This window comes from Argopecten irradians, chromosome 1, assembly GCF_041381155.1.
Source record: "Argopecten irradians isolate NY chromosome 1, Ai_NY, whole genome shotgun sequence".
Classification (NCBI taxonomy): Eukaryota; Metazoa; Mollusca; class Bivalvia; order Pectinida; family Pectinidae; genus Argopecten; species Argopecten irradians.
Genome location: NC_091134.1, coordinates 15,578,468 through 15,604,303, shown reverse-complemented (window position 1 = coordinate 15,604,303; position 25,836 = coordinate 15,578,468). Strand labels below are relative to the sequence as shown.

The 25,836-nt window shown below is 34.8% G+C and overlaps 2 protein-coding genes across 2 annotated transcripts; both read right to left on the bottom strand.

Annotated features, from left to right (window-relative positions):
- Positions 1-9,089: 9,089 nt before the first annotated feature.
- Positions 9,090-10,268, bottom strand: LOC138314915 (protein transport protein SEC31-like). Its single transcript, XM_069255586.1, has 2 exons — positions 9,846-10,268; positions 9,090-9,461 (listed from the first exon to the last, which is right to left on the bottom strand). The coding sequence occupies exons 1-2, from the start codon at positions 10,266-10,268 to the stop codon at positions 9,090-9,092; spliced, it is 795 nt and encodes a 264-aa protein (XP_069111687.1).
- Positions 10,269-17,099: 6,831 nt separating this feature from the next.
- Positions 17,100-21,432, bottom strand: LOC138314842 (uncharacterized). The gene is made up of 6 exons (XM_069255461.1): positions 21,428-21,432; positions 20,938-20,988; positions 18,911-19,191; positions 18,269-18,435; positions 17,667-17,780; positions 17,100-17,317 (listed from the first exon to the last, which is right to left on the bottom strand). Exons 1-6 carry the CDS (start codon positions 21,430-21,432, stop codon positions 17,234-17,236), a joined length of 702 nt encoding a protein of 233 aa, XP_069111562.1. The 3' UTR covers positions 17,100-17,233.
- Positions 21,433-25,836: the final 4,404 nt, after the last annotated feature.

Below are 25,836 nucleotides of genomic sequence, written 5' to 3'. Positions count from 1 at the left end.
TTGAATCAACTCTTGATTAAGTAACTTAAACGAACTGTCCCACTTCATCAACCTTACTTAATGACTCATTTATTTTAGTATAACAGTTCATTATGTTTAAAAAAAAAATTATTAGGAGTATTTCCTACGTTGGATTATCTATCTGTTGACTTACGTACAGCATCAACCCAATATCCTTGGTACTTTTCTTGTATTTCATATCATTGTAAAAAAACATTTACAATAACATGTAATTTTGTAATTTTTCGAAAGGATCGTTTGTCGTATAGAACCATCTAGCAGTCAAACGAATGGCGTCGTATGTATGTATCGAAATACTATTTGATCTAAAAAAACAAAGCGAGAGAGAGAATGGATTGCATGAGTAGACTGCGAATCAGACGCCAGTGGTACCACCGGAAAAACCGTAATCTTAACTTTTGTATGGATAGTATGACCTTTCTGTGGTTTAAGCGTCATGTGTATCGCAATTGACGTGCCCTCCAAGCAGAAATTTTGATTTAATGATAAATGTGTTATTTGTACATGAAACAACCATTGTTAAATGTGTCCTTTATTTAATTCCTGCAAAAATGTTGGTTCAGCAACGACCACAGTGTAAGAAAAAGAAAAGCATAGTATATCGACAACCATGGAAACTGTAAAGCCGGCTATTTTCGCTGAGATAATATTTGCGACATCACGCGCCGCCTATTTTCGCGATATCACGTGATTTTTACAAGATCGCAAAATTTTATTACTAAACAGCATAATATATTATTATAAATCAAAAATGTATATCCATGCGTCCTAATTAGTTTAATTAGTAGTAATTATATTATCTTGCTTATTGTGAAGATCGCATTTTGTCTACCTACGTAAAATAAAATTTAAGACATGTTCTGCACCGCATGTAGTGTGTTAGAATTGTAACTGCTACTCCTTATGCGTAAAAGGTGAGTAGATTTAGGATTTTTCTTATGTCTTCTTCCTAATTTACTTTAAACGTCTCACGACTAGTTCGCCCATTATCCGTATAAAGTGACCGGGTGGGGTGTGTTTGGTGTCTTCGGCGGCATGTGGCAGTTATATGGCACTATAAAAAGGGCAAGAGTTCCACAATACAACACAACACGAATATACCTCAATTTCCCAAAACATGCACCTCGCACTACAAACACACAAGACACCACATATATGGGAGGGGCCATCCTAAAATGACACTGGGTGTTAATAGGGCGTTAATAAATCAAACAAACAAACAAGTCAAGACATGCTAATTTCAGACACCTTGTAATAGACGGAGTCATATTACGATAAAACCAGTAACTAACTAAATAACAAGACAATGTTTCGATAAGTATAAGTCTTATGACGACAAACGAATGGTCCCTATCTTCAGTGCTGATCGAGATCAACACGTCGACTTAGTATTTGATAGATGCCCTAGTTTGATACATTATGACTCCCTTATAGAATATCAACACCCACTTTTCCCATGTGTTAACCCAATAATCTCATGGAATATCTTCATCTGAGTACGTATTTAATTCCCAAGGATATAATAAGACGCCTCGTAAATATAATCACTATGCATGTACGTCGATTCCCTTAAGGTCCGTACGCGAAACATTTTGCAAGGCCTCTCCGAATGGGGAATTGGGAGGTCATGAGTTTGGTAATAATTTATTTATTTTTCAATTGATATAAGAAAATAATTAATATCACAATAAAACACGAATGTTTTTGCCTAAATAAGTGATATCAGATACCAAGATTTTTCAATTAATTGCAACTGAAATGAAAATATCTAATATTGATCGTAACTTTAGATTGGATTCGTTTTGTAAAAATAGCAATTTCTTGGTTTATTAATTAGATCTTTCACGCATTTATAAATGATAAGAATTCTTCCCCATTTAATTGTTCATGATGAAATATAATATATATCAAGTAAGGATTATTTAAATGAATATTTCAAGACAAAATATTGATATCTTGTATGTAAAAAGTTCATATATATATATATATAGATTATATTGAATGATTAAATGTTAAGCGAGTAGACATCTCCTTGCGCACTATTATTGCATAATTATCGCGGGTATATGTCATTATAAAGCAATATCTATTTATTTTATTACCTATTAGATATTTTGCGATGAATGTCTATAGACATCTGCTAAGTTGCAGGAAGGAGAAACGTTGAAAACTTATTTCCGGCTACTTGTTTAATGTTACCGGTTGGTTATTTTTTTAATACCATTTCTTTTATTTATGTTTCTTTCTTTCAAATGTGTCAGTAAACTCACGGAAAGCCATTACATTTATTTTGTTTTAAAAGTATCTTGTAACATTCCAGAATGAAAAAAAAGAAACGTACTTTGAATATGCAGCAAACATGGGGTATATAACCTCTATTTACCTCCAATGCTTCGCGAATATTGACGATTCCCTTGGGGAGTTATCCGGCTGTACAATTATCCCTCCGCGAACAGCGGTGACAAAAGGTGAAGTCCAATTGCCCCATTTGACGCAAGTCTGCGTCAGCACAAATAAAGTTAAAACGGAAACCGACTTTAAAATACCTTAGAATTGACAGTACCCCGCACTAAAACTGTCTTACTCCTTTTAGGATGCACTTTTCGGTTTTTGGTTTACTAGCATTAACGTAACTTATAGGACACTAACCATGCTTAGAAATTTTTTGTGTGTTATTTAAGTAATGAGGGACGAGCGTCGAAAAGCTATTAGGATACGAGAAATGCAGTAAGAACGATCGATATAACAATTATCCTCATCTGCATGAAAATGTGCAGTCATACTTTGCATGCAATGACATTACTTTAATAAACCTTGGTATAATGTAATTTAAAGATCATATTAATGCAGTAACGTGGAACGTGGGAACGGTCTATTAGCGTCCTCAGTTTAAAGAACTGGCGTCGTTTTAATTGGCTAAACGAAAATCTAACTCTAAAACGAATTCAAGGCCGTTTGACTGAAGAAAGATTACCTTGGTCATATAATCCTATTGTGTGGAAACGTTTACATTTTCGAGCTTTGGTATAGCCTTGGTAATCGTGAGATAGTGTTTGATTGTAGAACCTAGTAGCTACACAATGTGTTTCATCATATGATACACAGAAGAACCGCTGTATTATGTTTATATTACAATTCCCATTTTCTTGAAATGTACGAACCAAAACGAAGTGTTCATTCGGTATTCCGTCTTTGCATATTACAAAGTTATCTCACTTGGTGGAAGGTATCGACTTTGACGTCATTACTTTGTGAGTGAAATAACGTCATTTTTTCTGAAGCATTTGACGTTCAGTTAACAAAAAGGAAGTCACAATTAATACCTACACGTAAAACTCTTTAATATGCTAAGACAAAATACTGTTATGACGCCGTTTTTGCAAACCCGCAATATCACATTATGCAACAATGTAAAACTATACAGTACAAGAAATAATTTATTATTTATTATTTTTAAATGATACATCGCGTTATACCTGATAAAGTTAATTATCGCTCTCGATGCGTGCTTGCAACTGAATATGGACACTGTCTTTCCAATTAAGGCTGTTTAAATTGCTAAAAGTAACACGAACGCAATCTGTAACTATCCATGAATGCACAATTACTTTTGAAAAATTAGAACGTTCTTCCGTCTTAAAAGATCTCGGTTGAAATACATCAATATCTTGTCCATAACGGTACGTAAATGTCTTTGTGTTCAGCGTACTCTCTGAATTAAGTGGGATCAAAACGGTGCTTTTTCTCTTGCGACATGGAGGACCAAATATGACGCGTATCTTATTTAACTGAAATTTGATAGCTTTGAAATGATTTACACTAAAATGTGCTACCATAGAAATGTAATTCCACTTCATTTTCCCATTGAAATGAATCAGTGCATTATATGTGGTTTTTACATCTATAGAACATTTTAAAAGGCTTCAACAATTTTTTAAAGACAACAGGAAAAGCAATTTTGATTTTGTGAGCTTTGACAAATACTAGGTGTATTTCATTTCATTTTTATTTTGAAAGAAAATTTTGTAAAAGCTGTTGCATCTGGTTTTGTATTGAAATGCTATAATTCTGTAAAGATTTTTTTTATTGTTATCCAATTCTCTTTCCAACTTTTCTAAAAGTCGCCAAAGTCTATGTGACTCGGTATAAAGTCCCTCGAGAGAAATAAAAACGGTATCAACTTTTGACAAGCTGTTTTACAACCTTATATGAGAAGATTCTTGGGTTATACCATTTGAAAAAATGGATATTCACACGCACTGTGTATGTCGTTCGGCAAGATTGTAAGAGATTCTGAAAGATCAAAAGTACATATAATATAACAATATTTGGAAATTATTAGATCTCGATCAATGCTTATAGAAGAGATCAGATAAGAAAATTGCGTTGTACGTATGATTTATATCTAACACATTTTTGGTTTTATTATTGAACCTTGGTGAAAAACCAAGATTTCATTGTAATAATCTTTCATTAATTCTACTAGTTTATAGATACAATTTTTATGTCACTACCGTTGCATAACTTTGATTTGGTTATCCACCAGCGTCATAATTAATAGGAGAAAATGGCTTGCTAAGAAAACCTCTTGCTACAAGACGTTCAGATAATTGTCGAGTAGTCAAACTGAAGATAAACCATGACCATTCAGCATAAAACCCGGACAAAATTAGATATAGTTTTTTTTCATCTTTAACTTATTTCACCTGATCAAAGTGGATATATTACGAATTGTAGGGAAATGATTACCTGAAACAGAGATACATACAGTTGTTTTAGAAAAAAAAAATAACAATATTTTTATCTGTTTTTGGTTTTTTTTTCTAATGCTAAGGAGACAATATTTAAGTAATATTGCTGTCATGTTTGTGCAGACGGATCTATATTTTGTTCTCTGTGTATTGGCTATCATAAAAATGTTTATTGTCTCTTTCACAGAAAGTAAATGTTTCCTCAGACGAAAACAACACTTTATGATCCAAACCTCTTGTCAATAACAACACTTGCTTAAACGTCTTATTACAAAATAATGAAAAAAAAATGAAAAACGTTGCTGTGTTCATACGTTCAGAAAGAAACACCTTAATCTTTGTTACATCTTCTATCATGCCATGAAATACGACATGAAATTCCCGGGAAGTTATCCAACGTTGTGTAACTTAAGTCATACAAACATTTTTACTTGTCGAATACCTCACTTATAATACTATAAACTTTTATAATGTTTCCCTTGCCATTGTTTTATAGTCATTTTCAAATTCAAATCCTGCGTTCATGCTTTTCTGAAGAAGCATTTAGTTTAGATGATAAAAGTAAAAACAATACAATAATCGTGTAAACTCCACGGACACCATTAAAGACGCACTATGTAAAATATAAACCGCAAAAGGGATATCCATTTGTATAACTATTTGGAAAGTGTTTCGATTCTTATCATAGAACAAAACACTAGAAAGTTTATATGACTTACAGAAACATAAACAGCAGGCCCCAATGTTTTATGAAACTGATGTAACGTAGCAAGAAGCGAAATTGATCTTGTTGCCTTTTGCGCTTCTTATCGAGAATTTCGAGTACTTCTAATTTCTAATAATTTTCATGAAAAAAAATCATGTTCTAAGAAACGTTTTTAACCTGGGTGCTTCAATGTTGCATTTATACAAATATTATAATGTTAAAACCATACAATGTTTAGGAAAACTCCTTATTTTCCAGTTATCACATTATAACACCCTAAAATCACTTCAAACGATAGTTTGTTCGTTTAGATCAAAAACGTATGGCTTTGAATAAATGCGAAGATTAATAGAGGCATCTCAAGGAACGAGTGTCAATTTTAAATCTCCCTGTTTGTAGCCTCTATTCTACCTTGTTATGCTTGAACAATTTAACGTACTGCGACAAGACCAAATTTAGATGACAGTTGCGAACACTGAAGATATTTTCCGAGTCACGTTAACAATAGATAAAATACACCGTATTGCTTTGGTCATTCATTCGTCTCATTGAACGATTCCAAGGATTCGCGTCACTAAGATGGACAATATTTCTTAAGATTGATTCCATTAACGCATGCTGGTTAAGGAGTGGGCGAAGCCATGTAAATATTCAAATCCAATCACTGACGTTACTCGTTAACAATGATCCAACATCATTTTATTCCCCAAGCTGTGCCGACGTTTCAATACTTCACCAAACTTTGCTTAATATCAAATAATTGTTCATGACATCTGAGGTCATCTGAACGTAACCTTGACCGTTTCACCTTCAAATGTTTAGGGACGTACAATCATTGAAAAGGTTAGTTCAATCAGATAGAGAGGTTATGAATGTTGGATATGGTATTCATTTTACGTGACCTGTACATATTAAAAGTAAGAATAATACACCCGACCTCTACGACAGGTTACAGGTAACAAGATTTAGGGAACATTTTTTTTTTATCTATGAAAATTAATTAAAGAATGATAAATCAAAAAGAAAATCTACATTCTCACATTACTTAGATTGATAAACTATCAATTGGCGTACACTATACGAGTGTGCGGTACCGTCGACTACTCACCAAACAATCATCAAGTGTTTGTAACATTTAACGATCGGAGTTCATGGCCGGCTTAAAAGGTTAGTTCAATAAAGCAGCTGAAATCATCAGGGGATCCCTGTCGGACAAACCATTACAATAATTAACTATATTCCACGTCGGCTTGTTCTGTTTTGTATTATATTGCTTAACCTTTTAGCATGCTAGAGCTAAGGTCACCAAATGACTGTCTCCCTTGTAATGCATGTCTGGCGCAACCGTGGCACTTGTATTTATGGTGTTTTTTATGTGTGTGGTTTTTTTAAATTCGATGTATTCGTGTAATGCCCCTTTCTGCAATTGTTCGCCTACTGAATTTAATTATCTAAATTGAACCATTCTGCCAAAAATTATTAAACAAGTTTTTATAACAACCGGTTTCAGTCAAACGTTTATTTGTACTGGCTACGGTTGAAACATATTATCATATGTACTTCTATTTACGGTAACGAAAATAAACCGTACCCCACGTACCCAGGTTACCCTGCAACAATTACAACAAACTGTAATAACAAACAGAAATACTTTTATCCTGCAACTGTCCCACATACCGACCGATAACTACTGCTGTATAATCTTGTGCTTTATCCGACAATACGAAATGCTTTATTCGTCAATACGATCACGTGAATTTGTTCCATATCTGATGGAACTTTTTCTAACTTGACCCAGAACTTGAACCTTCTGGTGAATGAAACATGAATGAGTCATGCTAAAATGTGACGTCACATTCACAGGAATGACGTCACTTTTACGATATCGAAAATCTGGTATGTCGGTGTCGTCTTTTTCTTGGCTCATGGCAGTAAACTCTCATTCGGTTAAGTGAATGAACATTTACCTCCGCATCAAAGAAGCGTCCCGCTTCGAGCAAAACCAAGTAAATAACTGCCGATTTGCTTTCGTTTTGAATGTCATAATGGTTGCAGGATAAACAGAATACACGGTTAGTATCTTACAATACAAGTTTTATTTTGGTGCTTGACACGGAATGCTGAGATGACTCGGCTTACCTAAGTCTCGCACCAAAATTAACCTTGTATTGTAAGATACTAACCATGTATTCTCTATCTCTATTGTTGCTAAATTTTGTTAGGAATTGTTATCGCACTCTTCTCTTTCATAGTCATTTCCGGAGAGAAATGTTCACGCGTTTGTCAATATCTAACAGTCATAGGCAAACCGGTTTTTCCATTTAATTCATGAGAGTCACTGTTCTTTGTAAGTTGACAGCAAATATAGCGAAATATGTTGATAAACGCAGCTATACAGTATACAACGCGCAAATAAGTGCGTGTGTGTATGTTCGACGGGGAATGGGAAGTGGGCCGCGACAGCGCGTTGAACGGTGAGTGATAATACACGATGAACAAACGTATCGTTCGTGCGATTTAAAGTTGTATTTCTTGTAATTTTCACTGTAACAATATATCGTTTTCACATTTGATATTTGAATATGGACATGTAACTTGGTGATTTAGCTCCCCAAAACCATATGTCAGTCTATAAAAGAGCCGAAATCCGGGTTTTGTCGGAATTCCGAATCGTATCACGTGACTGACGTCCACACGTCCTGCACGTGGTGATCCAGGTAACTAGCGGAAGCGCACATGTGTTTGTTTACGTTTTCCTTCTGGCTAATATAAGCAAATCGTGCTCGTTTATGTCCACAGAGCGATAATTTGAAACATCTAATTCACACATTGCCGTAATTCAATATTGTGTGCATCAAAAATTGTAATGTGCGAGCGTTAATTTCTTTGTAGATCCAGTCTGCTGAGGTCGACCACGTGTCTGTTTACGAAAAATTGTTGACATTTCTCTTGGTTTCACAACTCTCGTGTTACTTCGAGATTGTCGCGACGATGTTAGAAAGATTTCGGAATGATTCAGCATCTTTCGAACCTATTTTTTACGTGTGCACGTTAAAAAGATTTTTTCACTTTTACAATTAAAATATTTCCAGTGCTGCAACTTAATGAAAAGTGGTGAAAGTAGAAAGTTTAAACCTCGGACAGACGGAGAAAAATGTGCAAAGCACTTATGCAGTTTTACTATGACAAAAAGAGCGAAAGTGATAGACCATACAACTTTCAGGTATTTTGAAGAAAAATTTCAAGTTTGAAAGATGAATGAAAGAAATGGATTTATTGTAACACCCATTTGTTTACAGATAAAAAGGTTAGCGTTCATGCAAACGACCTTTGAAATTGAACCCAAAATATAGTAAAAACGCTTTTGGCAATCAAGTTACTCGAGATGTGATATGAGTTTTCACTTTGGGAATTTCATCGAATATGGTTAACTAAAATACTAAATGTTAAAGTATTGCCAAGCGACAATGCAAAAACAAGTATGTATATAATTGTCTTCGACAATAATGTTTCTTAGATTTTTACCAAGTAAAGGTCGTACATGTAACAGCATTCAACAGAAAAAAGGAAGTATTAAACTTGTTCTAAAAGTTACTAACGCAAACCACATTCTAATCTATCAGAGTTAATTCCCTTTGTTTTATGCCGTCAGTACTGACGGAGTGAAACGAGGGGAAGTAACTCAGAAAGATCAGAATTTGCAAAACTGGACTCAGATTAACCAAAGCTGGACTACGATTAACCAAAACTGGACTCAGATTAACCAAAGCTGGACTACGATTAACCAAAACTGGACTCAGATTAACCAAAGCTGGACTACGATTAACCAAAACTGGACTCAGATTAACCAAAGCTGGACTACGATTAACCAAAACTGGACTCAGATTAACCAAAGCTGGACTACGATTAACCAAAACTGGACTCAGATTAACCAAAGCTGGACTACGATTAACCAAAACTGGACTCAGATTAACCAAAGCTGACTATTAACCAAAATGGACTCAGATTAACCAAAGCTGGACTACGATTAACCAAAATGGACTCAGATTAACCAAAGCTGGACTACGATTAACCAAATCTGGACTCGGATTAACCAAAGCTGGACTACGATTAACCAAAACTGGACTACATTAACCAAAACTGGACACAGATTAACCAAAGCTGGACTCTGATTAACCAAAGCTGGACTACGATTAACCAAAACTGGACTCAGATTAACCAAAGCTGGACTACGATTAACCAAAACTGGACTCAGATTAACCAAAGCTGGACTACGATTAACCAAAACTGGACTCAGATTAACCAAAGCTGGACTACGATTAACCAAAACTGGACTCAGATTAACCAAAGCTGGACTACAGATTAACCAAAGCTGGACTCTGATTAACCAAAGCTGGACTACGATTAACCAAAACTGGACTCAGATTAACCAAAGCTGGACTACGATTAACCAAATCTGGACTCGGATTAACCAAAACTGGACTCAGATTAACCAAAGCTGAACTACGATTAACCAAAACTGGACTCAGATTAACCAAAGCTGGACTACGATTAACCAAAACTGGACTCAGATTAACCAAAGCTGGACTACGATTAACCAAATCTGGACTCGGATTAACCAAAGCTGGACTACGATTAACCAAAACTGGACTACGATTAACCAAAACTGGACACAGATTAACCAAAGCTGGACTCTGATTAACCAAAGCTGGACTACGATTAACCAAAACTGGACTCAGATTAACCAAAGCTGGACTACGATTAACCAAAACTGGACACAGATTAACCATTCCGGCTTTTGCATGACAATGCCATCTGTCAGAAGGTAAGCCTCATGGCCAAGGTTTTGCTCTCTTAATTAAATTACGATATATTTATGAAAATCCACATCAGTATATTGTCTATTTATATTGTAAATCATAATAAAATCGAGTCCTGATGTATATGATAAACCGTTTATATATTTTATTTTAATGCATATCAAATTAAGTTAAAATTTTTAGCTCAGGCTGTAAAAATTTTAACTTACCATGTAAGTTAAAAAATAGCGAGTTTTGTTATCACTACTTTTTACTCTTTACTTGAGTCAAAAAATCTATTTAACTTAAGATGAAAACAGTGATCATGTATAAACTCTAAATTTGAAACAGCCTATGACTATATTTATATGTAAAATGTATATAAAAAACGAATCTAAAAATCAATATCGAAAAGATATGGAATTATTGGCTCAACTCCTGCAAGCTGATCTTACTTTTTTTCTTTCGATAGTTAAAAATAGAAGATACTTACTGTTACCAGTACCAAATCAGCACTCATTAAGCAACCAATATATACAAATACTCCGATCCTTGTTTAATCTATTTAAAGTATGCCCAAGAGTGGACATTAATCAAGGCTTTAGGCCGATATTTGAATTTACTGTATATTCCCAATGTGTGTTTATTTCAGTTCTTGGAGTAATGGCACTGCTATACAAAGATAGGTAATTTCGCTTTAATTAGTCATTATTGAATTTAAAGCGGAGGTAAAGTTCAGTGGTGAATCACCTGATTACGTTACACACGCCGACTAGCTGTCTGTATGTTGTTATCGATAGCGATTAAAGGTAGATTCCTAGCTAGCGTTTAAATTTCCGAAAGAAAACATGCATTAACGATTTTTTTTTTTCAAAATTTGCATTTTATAGCATGGTTACACGCAAACGCAACTAGAAATATTTGGTAATGTCCTGAACTTTCATTTAGTTATTCTATTAAAGTAAAACAAATAAAATATCTAAAACTATTCTATTTGATTATATATGTATTTCACCGCATTTAATTTACAAAAAATGAGGTCAAGACTCAAGAGATAGTATACAATGAAATTGGCTGATAACAGGCAACGAAATTCATTGTTGTAATAGGAAAATTTAATTTCTTGTGCTCTGTGACGTTCGTAAACTACGATTTTTTCCTTTGAACCAATATTATTTTCGTGCAATATGGTTAAAAAGAAGTTCGCACAAGGACGAATTGCTATTATATACAGAATAAAAGTTATCATAGATTTGCGCAAACATTAAAGGGTAAAACGTGCCAAAATAAGACCGGGACTGAAATATTCTGCAACTAAAAACAAGGTGACTGACACTGAACTGGTAGATGTTGACGTGATCGAAGGTCAGAAGGGTGCATTATTGGCGACAGAATAGAGCGGCGAGGTTAATTCACAAAAACATAGTTGTGACAAACGGCACGACTACAAATTGCAAAACTGAGGTCAAAGCGTTTCCTTCAGTTTTCAAACCGTAAAACCCCCGCCCAAAAACTTTTTTACTTTAACCTGTCACATGTAATCTTATCACTTATATAGGAACATAGAGTTTTCCATGACAGCATTATTATAAATGCAAAAATGCCATGTTGTATAGGAAAAACAATTTGATGGTAGTTCGGGGTCAGGGAGTGTAGTGTTATGTCGACAATGATTTAGGCGGATTCCAACTACTAGAAGCCATAATATGGAAGATGCCTCTTTGCAGTAACTTGCAGTTTTCATGTACTCTATATTTCCTTTTGCAGTTTGCGCAGTATCCAATCGATAACGTCAGTTATGCAATGGTTGATTGATTTTGACGTGACGCCGTAACGGTTTGTGATCAGGTAAGGCCATATAAAGACGAGATATTGTGCTTTTTGGACATATAAGGCGTGCTTATCATATCTTCTCAGGAACTTCTGAATAAATATACATTTAGAAAAAACTCAAATAAATAAAAAAGCAGCGCTTGACATTTAGTATTCAATGTTGACGGCTTATCAATGTCGACATGGAAAAACAGTAGAAACCTCTTTCAACGACATTTGGAGAGTGCTTAACAAAAATCACTGCGCTTCTCTACTGAGTGTTCTACGAACAAATGAGCCTCTTTACTATTTTCATCACATACCTGATTTGTGACATCAAGTCTCAACATGAAATACTATAATGTACATTAGCGCCTATGAACGTTTCGCCGCGCTAAAAAAAGCGTTGTGTAACCTTTTTTTACTCCAAAAGCTTCAAGAATGTCCTATACTGTATCTTCAACTACCTTTGATCAATCGTTTCTAAGATAAAAATGGATCTACAGTTCCATATAGTTACCAATGACATTTATCATCCGTGAACTAATTAGGTTTTTATTTTTTTCATTTTATTTTAAATTTGGTTTTACAGGTTTAATTTCTTACTTTACTTACTTATGAAATTTATATCTTTCGATACATCGAAAAAAATATATATGAATGGAAAACTGATTTGTTACAACTGGAAAAATGGTTATTCGCTGAAAGCACTAAATTTTACATATAGCGTTAAAAATCAATTACGTTGATATAAAGTTTAAGTGTGAATAGGTTAGAAAATGATTTCTTGTAAAAAAACTAGAAAAGGAATAAAAAAAAATATTGATAAAGTGCTCCAGAGTTTATCACCTTTCTCCTGACAGAAGCTCTTTAGTATAGTCAAAGTACAAGAAAACACAAAGTTTCCCGACAAAAACGTTCTTAATGAACTTTTGTGTACAGAAGATATAATTCAGTCTTGCTTGTAATGAGCATTTCCATTGGCTCCAAAAATGCGTTATAATTTTAAAACGTAAGAAAATGACGTTGTTGTCTGTAACGCCATTTCTGATTGGCTAAAACAACGGCGCAATAATTTCATATAAAATACGGGATTTGACTGACTTACAAGGATTAAGGGCGAACAAAGAAAATGACAAGTATATCTGTAAACGTTACAATGAGCCATATAAATTATTTTCTCTTACATAATGACCATTGAATTTTTTTTCATTTTTTTTTTCAGAAAGTGGGCAAAATATTGTGGTAAAGGATCATTGGAATAATCGTCATTTCCTCTTCACAGGATATATCTGGACCTTTTTCGTAAAAAATGGCAAAATGAAGGAATAATGGTTTAAGGAATCATATAAGCTGTAGGTCAGGTAACAATCTCTTTGGTGAGTTATTGAAAAACAAAACTGATAAATAATATTGAATGAAAATCACCGATGTCACCAACAACCAAAGAATTATTGCCACATCCTTTTCTGGAAGAAGAAATTTTATATTACGTTTTAAAGCAATTGGGAAATACTTCTAGCCAACAATATAGTATATATGTGATTATCAACTCCAAACTTACCTAATGAATAAAGGAAGTCCTGAAGCAAGTACTGATAGTAGCAGTGTGATCAATAAATCCACTCACGTCTATCCCTAAGAATCTCATGTTTTGTTACAGAAAATGAAACAGATCCCTAGGTTAACACATGAACAAGGAGCCAACATAAGGTCCATCTATCCTTGTGCTGACACTCAAATTATTTAGAACTTGCAGCCGAAGGTTCCTGGTGCTAAAACACCCGTTATGCCTTCTTCCGCCTATCGCTTAAATCAACTCGCACTTCTCACAGTAAAGCACTAATTGCAACTGTAAACCGCTCGAGACACTCTCGTGCGATCGCCGTGTTAATAATGCTGTTGATTCTGTGCCAAGCGCTTCGACGGATATATTCGGTAGTAGAACAATCGCACGCATCTGTGGAACGCCTACCAGAAAGAGAAGTAATACAGATATAAAATAGGGTAGTTGATGTCCCTCCAAATGGGTCACGCACCAAAGTACATAGTTATGATGGGTAATATATATGCTATAATAATTGTGCTATGTAATAAAAAGTGACTATCAGAAAACGTACATTCTAACTTTTATACTTTTCATCTTTTCATTGAAGCCAAATGAATACCAATGCAATCATGTATCATATCGCTATACACAATATAGAATTGATAGTATTCACCATTGACGATACATATATGTCAGAGTGTTTGTTTTTCTGTTTAGATTTTCATGTCTAACTGAAAAAGGTAAAAAGGAACTACAACTAAACGACATGCATAACGATAGTTCAACAGACCACATGAATATTATATCTTACAATGGAAGAGCAGTTTTTAACACCATGAATTTCAGAGAACAAACAGTCAAGGTACCAGCATGTCTTCCCTCACTGCGTTGGCGGCACAATGTCAAGTAGAAACACCTTCGATTGTGTTTTGCAATTGAGCCCAATGTCAACCCATTGACCGAAAACTATATCGGTCACATGTTGGATTATTATCATTTATTACCTTTTTGCGAAGCATAGTTTTATGAAACAAGTAATAGTTTTGCAACCGGAGGACGAAAAATTAGCAAATTAGCTATAAATCATGCCCTTTCTAGAGATTGACGGAATCTCTATCAATGGAGTTACTTTGTCACCGATAGTCAATTATAACCTTTCTCTAAATGTTAACTTTTCCCTATTCCTTCTTTGTATATTACATAGTTTGCTCCATTGCGGGTAGGTATTCATTATGACGCCATTCTCTTATGAACGCAATTCACGTCGTTTTATCCGAAAATTATGACGTTACGCGCGCAAACACATGACGTCACAATCAATACCTACCCACAAGTGTCGATAACTCTGTAATATGCAAATGCAGAATAGTACATTTGTATGTACTTCGATATCAGTTAACATCCCTAATGGTTGTTGTTTTTTATTTGGATGAATTCCATCAGTTTAATATGACCTTGGCTGTTCTGTATCGAAAGTTCATTCTCACGTCATGGTATAGCAATTACGTGACGCCATGACTCAAGGACGGCGTGACAAAAAGGCTTCCTTTCTATATTGTAGCATTTGACGATGATTTTCTGTAGGTTTTTGTGAATAACATTCTTAATTCGTATCCATTTAAAATGAGATCAAAGAAATTCTATTCGAAGTATCAGTTTTTGCTCATTAGTCTCACAACGAACGCTCTTTTAAGATCGTCACTTCTATACGTCTTTTTACTTTGCTCAATATTTTTGTCTTGTTCGCCCGTGCATTATGCATGGCCCCAACTATAGGCTCAGACATCCGCCGAAGGTCTTCATTGAGATTCTCCCAGTACCGGTATAAGATAATAAAAAGCCAACACTCGCTAATGTCCAGGAAGGTGGTTAAGATGAGATTACAAGAGTAAAGGACAAGGTCAAAGCTCTCTGTCGCTCAAACATTCCTTATAGGGTGCTTAAGACTTATCCTGCTGTCACCGAACTCATCAGTATTTCGGCCACGCCATCTCATCACCACGGCAAAACTATATAGGCGTACAAAACAAGCAAGTAGTTAGTGAAAGTAGATAATTAAATAGTGTTTTCACAACAAGTGTCAGTTTATCATGTTTATAAAACTCGAGATATATGCAATTTTCATATTTTGAAAAGAAACGGATATATTTTCAAAATTTCAAAATTAACAAACGAAAGTCAGATAAACATGATAAATACGTCACCCGTTTGGGAACTTGTTTATCCCATAAATATAACATGTCTTTATATCGTGGTAATCAGTTGTTTCTCGTCTACATTCAAAGAAGTTTACCATCACAGATTGCGTCACACATATTGCGCTGCCATAAGATAGGGAGTCAGTATTCTGTTGTCTGTACTTTGAATTAGCAACTTCCTTAAATGCAATAAGAATGAAAAAATACGATGTGAAAATTTGTCTGATGTCGAAAGCCATATGCGACCAATCGGGATCAAGCTTAAGATAGAGACGTTAATTATGACAAATGAGAGGTGCTAGAAGAGTTCACACACTATAAACGATAATCAACTGTTATTTAGTTTATCATCTTTTTTTTTTTTGGGGGGGGGGCATACATAAATATGGAATATCATAGTTTATCACTACAGTGTTCCTGCTGGAAATACTTCGAATTCGTGTAATAAAAGCCACTTGCAAATGGAAAAACGAATCCCTTCAGCATTATTCCAAGGCCATTGTTTTCGGAGCAATAGTCGAATTTCGGTATTTTCAAGACGCAACCTACCACTGTGAAATTATTTCCGTTAATTTGATGTTTTAGCAGCCGACAGACCCGGATATCGACAACAGATCTACAAATGTTGTATCCTGTTTTCATTGTTGTAGGAGAAAATTAACACTTTACATGACTCTGTCAAGTACAGAATGGTTTTGTGACGAGTAGTCCAAATCTTTCACAATGGTTGTGAAATTTCTATCAATTGAAAAAAAAAATCATCTTTTACTTATTGCTCATATACTCACGTAAAAATGTTATATTGAAAGCAAACTCTTTTATCGTGTCTGCATCAAAGACGCTTCAATTGGTGATTAAATAATGTAGCAAGCTGTTTGATCCCTACTCCATAAAAGACTGGTTCTCTTTGTTTGGAAATAGATATCGAAATTTAAACGGCGTGGAGTTTCGTTATAATATCATAGCGTAAGGAGAATCTATATAAGATCATACCTTGTTCGCAGCCATTGCCTGTCGCCGCGGCTACAATGCCGTGAGGTCACGATTTACTGTTGCGACGAAAGCGCGCTGGCGACGATTCAGTCACGTCATATTATAAAACTGGCTTTATATTACTAACACGTCAACATTAGATTATATTATTTTAAAATATACATTTGGTGACATCAAGTAGTAGCTACCACATAACTTCAATGAACGACATGCGGATTTCAGAAAATCGTTTGAAAATTGCGTGATTAGGGAACAAGAACGACACACCTACACGTTAGCACCACTTTATTATCTCATTTTACATGTATATTTTTTATGTTCAGACAATAAACTGAGTTACAACAAGGGGAGCAATAAAGAAACAACAATTCAGTTGCTACACCTAGATTTACTGTTAGTTTTGATTACCATGCTAGTACGTAATAGAAGGCCGCGAGACGCTGTTCCAGATGTAACGTCACGGGGGAGCCGCATTTTTGTTGGATCAGCTGTAACGAAAGGAAACATTGATGACCACGTGTTATCTACACCCATGGGGCATCAGGATAGTTTTATATGTAACCCTATAAGAGATTACTACTACTGTTCACCGACTTTCAAGAGCGACAGCTTTCCGAGTATTTGGCGGGCGATTAGATTTTGAGAAAATTTGTCGATCTAAAATAGATTCAATCATATAATTTTAAGACTGCATTCCACGAAATCGACCATAAAGAATAACGTATTTAGGGGTGTCAGATTATAAAAAACCGATTTTAATGCTGATCAAAATATATCATCACTTAATATATATTTTCTGTATCTAAATTGCTTATCGAAATTTGTTGTGTCACAAACCTCTATTCCGCCGGCATTACAAGAGTGGAAGATGGCTGGCTTGCCCATCATTAGACCGCTAATGTAGACGGATATGGGGGTATAGCGAGGTATCCTGTTACAATTGTCCAAGACCTGATTGCACAAATGTCGCACAAGATAAAGTACATAAGAATATATGCCAATGTAGAATATTTCATACTGAAGGATAGTTCAAAAGGAATATTTCCCATTAAAGGAGAGTTCAATAGGGATATTTCCCACCAAAGGACAATTCAAATTTGGATATTTCCAGCAGGGGGCAGTTCAAAGGGGATGTTTTGCTTACAGAGATAGAATAATAGGGGTTTACATTCCACCAAGGAACAGTTCAAAAACGTTATATTCAACTAAGGGACAGTCAAAGAAGATCATTCCCCATTAAGGGACAAGGTGAACGGTTGAAATCCTGTTCAGATTTGACGTATACATAAACAATCGCCCGACGTCAAATATTGATTATGGCTTCATAATTATCTTCATAATATAAGTATTACACGTGTGCTCTATAAATTTTATGACATGGACATATTGGTCGGCTGGACGGATCAGTTATGTGATACTATAAAAGGTGACACACTAACATTTATTCCTTGTTTCCATTGGGACATCACAGGTACCCCGCAGTACTCCATCAATACAGCTTCCGCCGACCTAGGAGAACCATCAGGACAACTTGCAGCTCCGAAATGTTCCACAGACTCGTTCAAGGCCAAGGAAAATATCACGTCATCTTTACATTTGTGAAATTCTGCGTAACATACGTAAATATATCTCAGTAATTTGATATTTCGTTTATTGGAGACTTACACTCTTTTATGAATCTGACGAAAGGTTATCTCCATGGGTAAATAACATTCCAAATTAGAATTCAATTTTAAATTCGCTGTTTCTGCGATAACAATTTTAAGCTGTAGTCGTGATATTTAGTGATTAAGAAAGTACATTTGTTTACAGTATTATTTCAGAATAGCTGATGCGCTTATGAACAATCAAACTTAAATTGGCAAAGAACGTAGTGTATTTAAAAACATTTGAGCCTAATTATTACTATATACAAAATAAAGACATTAATGAAATACAACACAGAAATTAATTAAAAAAAAACATGAAACATATTGAGTTGAAAGATATAGATATATATGTCGTGTGACGTATGTTTTTATTAGTACACATATTAACTTGAAGGCTCAAAAATTCAAATGTACAAAGGCATCCATCCTTACGTGGCGGCGGTTTTGTCGTTGTTGTCGTCGTCGTCGTGGGTGTCGTCGTCGTCGTGGGTGTCGTCGTGTCGTCGTGGGTGTCGTCGTCGTCGTGGGTGTCGTCGTCGTCGTGGATGTCGTCGTCGTCGTCGTGGGTGTCGTCGTCCTTTTCGTTGTCGTCGTATGAGTCGTCATTTTGATCGTCGGTGCCAGTGTTATAGGGACGAAATGTTGGCCAGCTGTAGTAGGACCTGCAATGAATGGCGTAGAATGGCTGTGTGTGGGACCTCCTGTGTGGCCTCCTGTACATGTAAAATGTTTATCAATCTCCCCAATAAATGGCAGAACATACACATAGGATCTTAATCAATGTTATGAAAAGAAGTGTTTTTCTTTTATCGAGCCTTGGCAAGCAAAAATTAAACTTCGAGACGAGCTTTATAACATCTCATATGGAATTATGAACAACTAAAATCCACCAACAACAGTTTACATTTCGAATATATATAACCTCAATATGCAAAAATCTAATGAAGGCCGCCATTTTGTCATGACGTCACATCATTGTTTACTAATGTAGTTTTAACGTCACAATTAATTTTCAGCCAATGAGAGAACACCACATAATACATGTTACGTTCATGGTTATAAACTTGAATAATGTATCTCTGTGTGGTATTCGTGTTGAATAACTGTGAAAAGCACATGAATGTTACTTCATATACAAAATCTTATTTTGATGAAAATATGTGACATTTTACGGCAGTTTAAAATGATCCTGGTTTCATTTGACTTTATGTTATGTAACATGCTACAGATTGCATTTAAGCAATAAACTGTTACCAGATTGGACATACAGTTGATATGAAGCCCATCCGGAAGGAAGTTAAATAGAATGGCGCCCGTTAGGGCGCCATGAATATTTATCTTTCGGACGGATGGGCTTCATATCAACTGTATGTCCAATCTGGTAACAGTTTATTACTTATATTTCCATTACGATTATCAAAATTCAACACTATACATGTATATCCTTTGAATTTTCCCGCTTGCGCTTGTGTTGACGTCACCAAGTTTAATAAAGAACAGCCATATATCAGCTTCTGAATATAGTTCAACACAAAACGGTTTGAAACAAGCGAACAAATGAAAATTATGCGATGATATATTTTTTAATACATGCTACTTTGTAAGCATGATAATACTATTAGATTTCATAGACCACACAACTTTAAAACCACTTTTTAAATTATTTGACCGTTATGTATAGGCGTAAGTATATATTGTATACACTGTCCGTGACGCGGCGGAAACGTTAACTATTCATTACGCTTGACCAGATTGGAGTTCATAGCGTGATATTGCCCATCTGGTTTAACATAGATCAAACGGGAAACTGAAAGTAGAATGGAAATATATATCTATATTTTTTTTCTAGCTGTCGTTGGGTTTTGTTGTTGATGATGATGGTGTTGTTGTTGTTATTACTGCTGTTGTTGCTGATGATGGTGTTGACCTAAACCTGGTTGATGCCGATGATTATGAAACTTTCCAGTACTTTTGATTCAAATTTGTCACATTAGAGGTGAGACTCAGAGGAAGTTATGGCGTCCGTTTTTTGTATTTAGAAGAGAATTTATTCCTCTAGTTAATTTTATTAATTTGGTACCAAATATTTAATAAAACCATGTGATGCAGGCTGTAATTGATTTGCACTTGAAAGCTTTTAGGGGACGTGGACGCTACATTGTATTTATTGAAATGAGAGAATTTCTAACTGGTTAAATATTACTGTTTTCCCGAAGTCTTTGAATACTTAAATACTTAAATTATAATTATAAAGAGGTTGTTCATCTATTGTTATGCTAAAAAATCAACCACAAAAATAAACCTAATGATATCCCCTTTGATTACGTTATACAATGATTTTCTGTTGTTTCTGACGTCTCTGATTTCCCTTACATATCTTTCAACAAAGACGTTAATTTTCAAAACAAGTTAATGAGAGTGACATTAATTTCATTTACAACTACTACCAAACTACTCACCGTGAGAGATGATGTGTACCGCTTCTGTACAGTTTCTCGGTATAAATATATCTGTTTGGAAGAAATCAAAACTCTAAAAATAAATCAATATTGTAGTAAGATTCTAAACTTACTAGAATGCTAAGTGAATTTCTAACGAATACCGCCGCTATACACATTTCAGGTCATGGCAACCAAATGACAACTGACACATAGGCTGCAATAACAGTAAGATATGGATATTTAAATTATTGTATTATCTCCCGATGAGGGTACGTATGATATAATAATTGTTTTTGTGTTGTTGTGTTTTCGTGCTAGTTTTTACCATATTAATAATGTCCCGCTTTGTTTATTTATTACATGTACATAACATGATATAATGAAAATAATTAACATGTGGATCTGCAAAGCTATACAAAAAAAAAAACGATAGGTAGAGGAGAACAAATAAACTGATGGCCACATATGGACATACATGTATCAGTAAACATTTTAGGATACAACTTACCTCATTAATTCGAAAACAATTGAAGCGGAACTCATGAAATCGTCAAATTTCTGTGGTGCTAAAATAAATCCTAATATTGAGATAACCAAATGAGTTACCTTTCCTATGTGTATGATTCCCAGGACAGGCAACTTCTAGAAGACCGACGTCTTTGAATATAAACCCGACCTGTTCAAAGAACCATTTTCTTTTCTTGTAAATATAACAGATGACAAAAATTAATACATTTATTTTTATGATACTCGCGAAAATGGATGGGGTTAACGTATTTGGTTTCTTAAGACACGCAGAGTTAAATCACATGGCTTATACAGTTAGTAGTTGGTTTATCATCGTGTATATGACACACAACTCGGGGTTAACATTTACTAATTAAAAAATAAAGTAAATTTCAGAGATAATTTTATTTAATCAGCTTAGATCCATCGCCATCGATATATAGATGGAACAACTTTACTTGTGTTCGATGGATACAATGCATTTGTGATGATGCGTAACTGTCAACACGTGGATTACTAGCGGTGCAAGTTTTATAATACACATGATTAAATTCTCAAAGAACAAAGAAAAGATAATATGTTTATAACTGACCTCTGTCAAAGGGTCTCACGTCCGTCAACCCCAAAGACTCGATCGTAGGACACAGACACAGAGGTAATGTTTACATTTGACATCCATCATTTTTCAACAAAAAATGAAAGCACTGCACGTCGCCCCGATCGGGATATTTTTCCCGTTTCTTTATACAATTGTTAATTTAAAAAAATGTTTGTATCATATATAAATATAAAACATATATGTATTGTTTACTTTTTTCCAAAATTCTATGAAAAACAACAATATACACGTAATGTTGCGTCAAAATGTAAACAAAGCCTTGTGTTTCTTTTTAAAAAAGTAGCCCCTTTATGTTGCATTGAACACTTTCATACGCAAGTTCAAAATTCAATGTTACCATGCAGTTATGGTAAACAAAATCGGCTAGTATTTGCGTATAGTGAACAAGCCTAGCAAGTGTAAATATATCTGCGTATATCAGCAATACTATATAAATTGACGTTATTGTAATCGCTAATGTAGTGACGTCATTAAATTGCTGCATTGTCGTCATAACATCATGTCTTTGAAGAATCAATATTATTGCTTGTTTTTATCATTGTTGAAATATTTTACAATGGTTATTAGAGATTTTTTCTCTGTAAGTATTAGGAGCCATAGCTGGTCAAATTCTCAAACGCTAGTTTACTCTTGAAAAACATCTACAAAATTACAAATTTTCTTCCCTAAACGAGGTTAAAAGATTTTTTCAAAAATACATGAGGAAAGGCGCTGCGAGTCAAATAGCTTATTTCCATTTTTAGTCAGTGAATTTTATTAAAAAGGGCTACACTCCAGTCAATGACTCATCTGTTATCGCATACAGAACCATCCGTTTTACTATGACATTTTTCAGGGGTGAATACTACGACAGTGATAGTAACCCCTGGAGTAGTGAGAATGGAGAAAGACATACCCGATTATTAACGTCCACAGGCACCCATCCTGGTAGTGTTTTAACGCCTTTGTAGATAGGTTTACACGTGGTAGGGGAGGTGTCCACAACGCCGTGAAAGAAATTGACATCCTTTGGGTATATGATGCTGTACACAATAGATTGCTCACTGGGGCATTGTGTGATGTGTACGTTGGGGTGGTTCACATTACAGATACATTTAAAGTCAGCGTGAACCAGACTTAGTCCGCCGATCAAGGTCAGTAATAATAACAGCTTCATTCTTTAAACAGAAGAAATAAACAAACTTCCAACGAAAGGTTTTCGAATAACGTAACAACTTGGTTCCTATTGTTTACTAAATCATTGTATGCTTTATGATAGAATTAACATATAATCCTTTGCCTTATAATACGTATATGTTTTAATTACAATATAACATTGCATACACATACATAAAACATATACAATTTATAAATACCTATGGCTGAAAATGTATTACTTACTTTACCTTCCTTGTAGCTTTATCAGTCCTTCCCGTAGTAAACATCTTAATGTCTATTTTAATGGGTCAGTTATAACATAGGACAACGTGATAAGAAAGGTCACTTTAAACATGGTAACTGAAAAGCGTGAACAATAGGTTTACCTGAGGATCGTACGTTCGTGTGAGCGAGATGGTCAATTTGTAGTACACCATTAATAATTCCAAAATCTAAATAGCGATATGAACACAATTAAAAACTAATAACTGTTGACGCAATGTATTTGATGACGTCACGTAATTGTCAAGCGACCCCTAACTCCCTTCTTCGTGTAATCGTGTAAGATAGAGGTATTTTTTCCATAGCAACCACAGAATATCCTTGTGAAGTATGGGAGAAAATGCCATGACGTCATCAATACATAAACCAACAATAGTCGACGACGTTTGACGCAATGCGACGTCTCTATGATGAGACGGTATTTTTATTATCACAATTTCAATCGAGCATGGGTCGGTCTATCCTCAGAGGAAGAAATTTGAACCAATCACAGGCCAGAAAAAAATCTTTAAAAGCGGCGCCAAACTTCAAAGCCACACAGTCAACCACAGTATACCGTTATACGGCTCTTCTGATGTGCATCAAAGGTCTAAATCTCTTGTTCTGTTGCCTCCATTTTAACTATGAGATAGTCCAGGGGTGTAGATATCGTAAGTTATCGGAAACCCCTGGAGTAAGCGCGGACGGGATCGGTCATCTTAACAGGATTTAATGAATAGGATCATCCACAATATTTCACTTTGGTTGATATATCCCTTTCCCATTGACCGACCAATATCAGACTATAATTTATCTAAGATAACAGTCATTGAAACATCAGCAAACACTACAACATCAGCGGAAATCATGAAGCAGTACAATAATAATAGATCAAGGCGTTCCGAAAGATTTTCCGTCCTTTGCTTCACAAACATAATTCACCAAGCACATATATGTCAAATATGGATGATTACAATTTTTAAAGATGAAACAGAAGGTATTTTCTATACCGCGAATATTCAAATGGATAATATGCCGAGTATGAAATGATCGGGAAAAAACTGCAAATACATATAATGTATATACTTTTTACATGTGATCATTCGTAACGGTGATCATACACAAATAAGTCATGATAAGAGATAGTCGTAAATCAAACATTCCATTTTGAAGAGAAAAGATTAGTTATTAAAGTAGCAAATTCCATCGCAGCATACGATCATGATTATTTTTTAGTTAGCATGACCACTGTTTGGTTTATGCTTCGAACATTTTCCACGTCGCTATATAAGTTTGTGAATTTTTAAATATGTCATTTGCCCAAAAGTACTAATGACCAAAGAAAACTGGGCAAGTGCGTGTAGTTGTACGAAAACAATCGATTGGAACACAAATGAAAATATGTAATACAATTGAAAGATTTTTTTTTAATCTAATGAAATAGCGTTTTCCCTGAAAATCCCTGCAAGACACACAGTAAATATATCGAGTATACTGATTGACAAGGACAAGTCAATAGTATAAAACAATGGGATTGAAAAGGGCAAGTTAATAGTATAAAACAATGGGATTGAAAGGCAAGTCAATAGTATAAAACAAAAATGGGATTAGAAAATAGGACAAGGCAAGTCAATAGTATAAAAACAATGGGATTGACAAGGGCAAGTCAATAGTATAAAACAATGGGATTGACAAGGGCAAGTCAATAGTATAAAACAATGGGATTGACAAGGCAAGTTAATAGTATAAAAACAATGGGATTGACAAGGGCAAGTTAATAGTATAAAAACAATGGCATTGACAAGGACAAGTCAATAGTATAAAACAATGGGATTGAAGGGCAAGTCAATAGTTAATATAAAAACAATGGGATTGACAAGGGCAAGTCAATAGTATAAAACAATGGGATTGACAAGGGCAAGTCAATAGTATAAAACAATGGGATTGAAAAGGCAAGTCAATAGTATAAAAACAATGGGATTGAAAAAGGCAAGTCAATAGTATAAAACAATGGGATTGACAAGGGCAAGTCAATAGTATAAAACAATGGGATTGACAAGGGCAAGTCAATAGTATAAAAACAATGGATTGACAAGGGCAAGTCAATAAAAGGATTATATAAAAACAATGGGATTGACAAGGGCAAGTCAATAGTATAAAACAATGGCATTGACAAGGGCAAGTCAATAGTATAAAAACAATGGCATTGACAAGGGCAAGTCAATAGTATAAAAACAATGGGATTGACAAGGGCAAGTCAATAGTATAAAAACAATGGGATTGAAGGGCAAGTCAATAGTATAAAAACAATGGATTGACAAGGGCAAGTCAATAGTATAAAAACAATGGCATTGACAAGGGCAAGTCAATAGTATAAAAACAATGGCATTGAC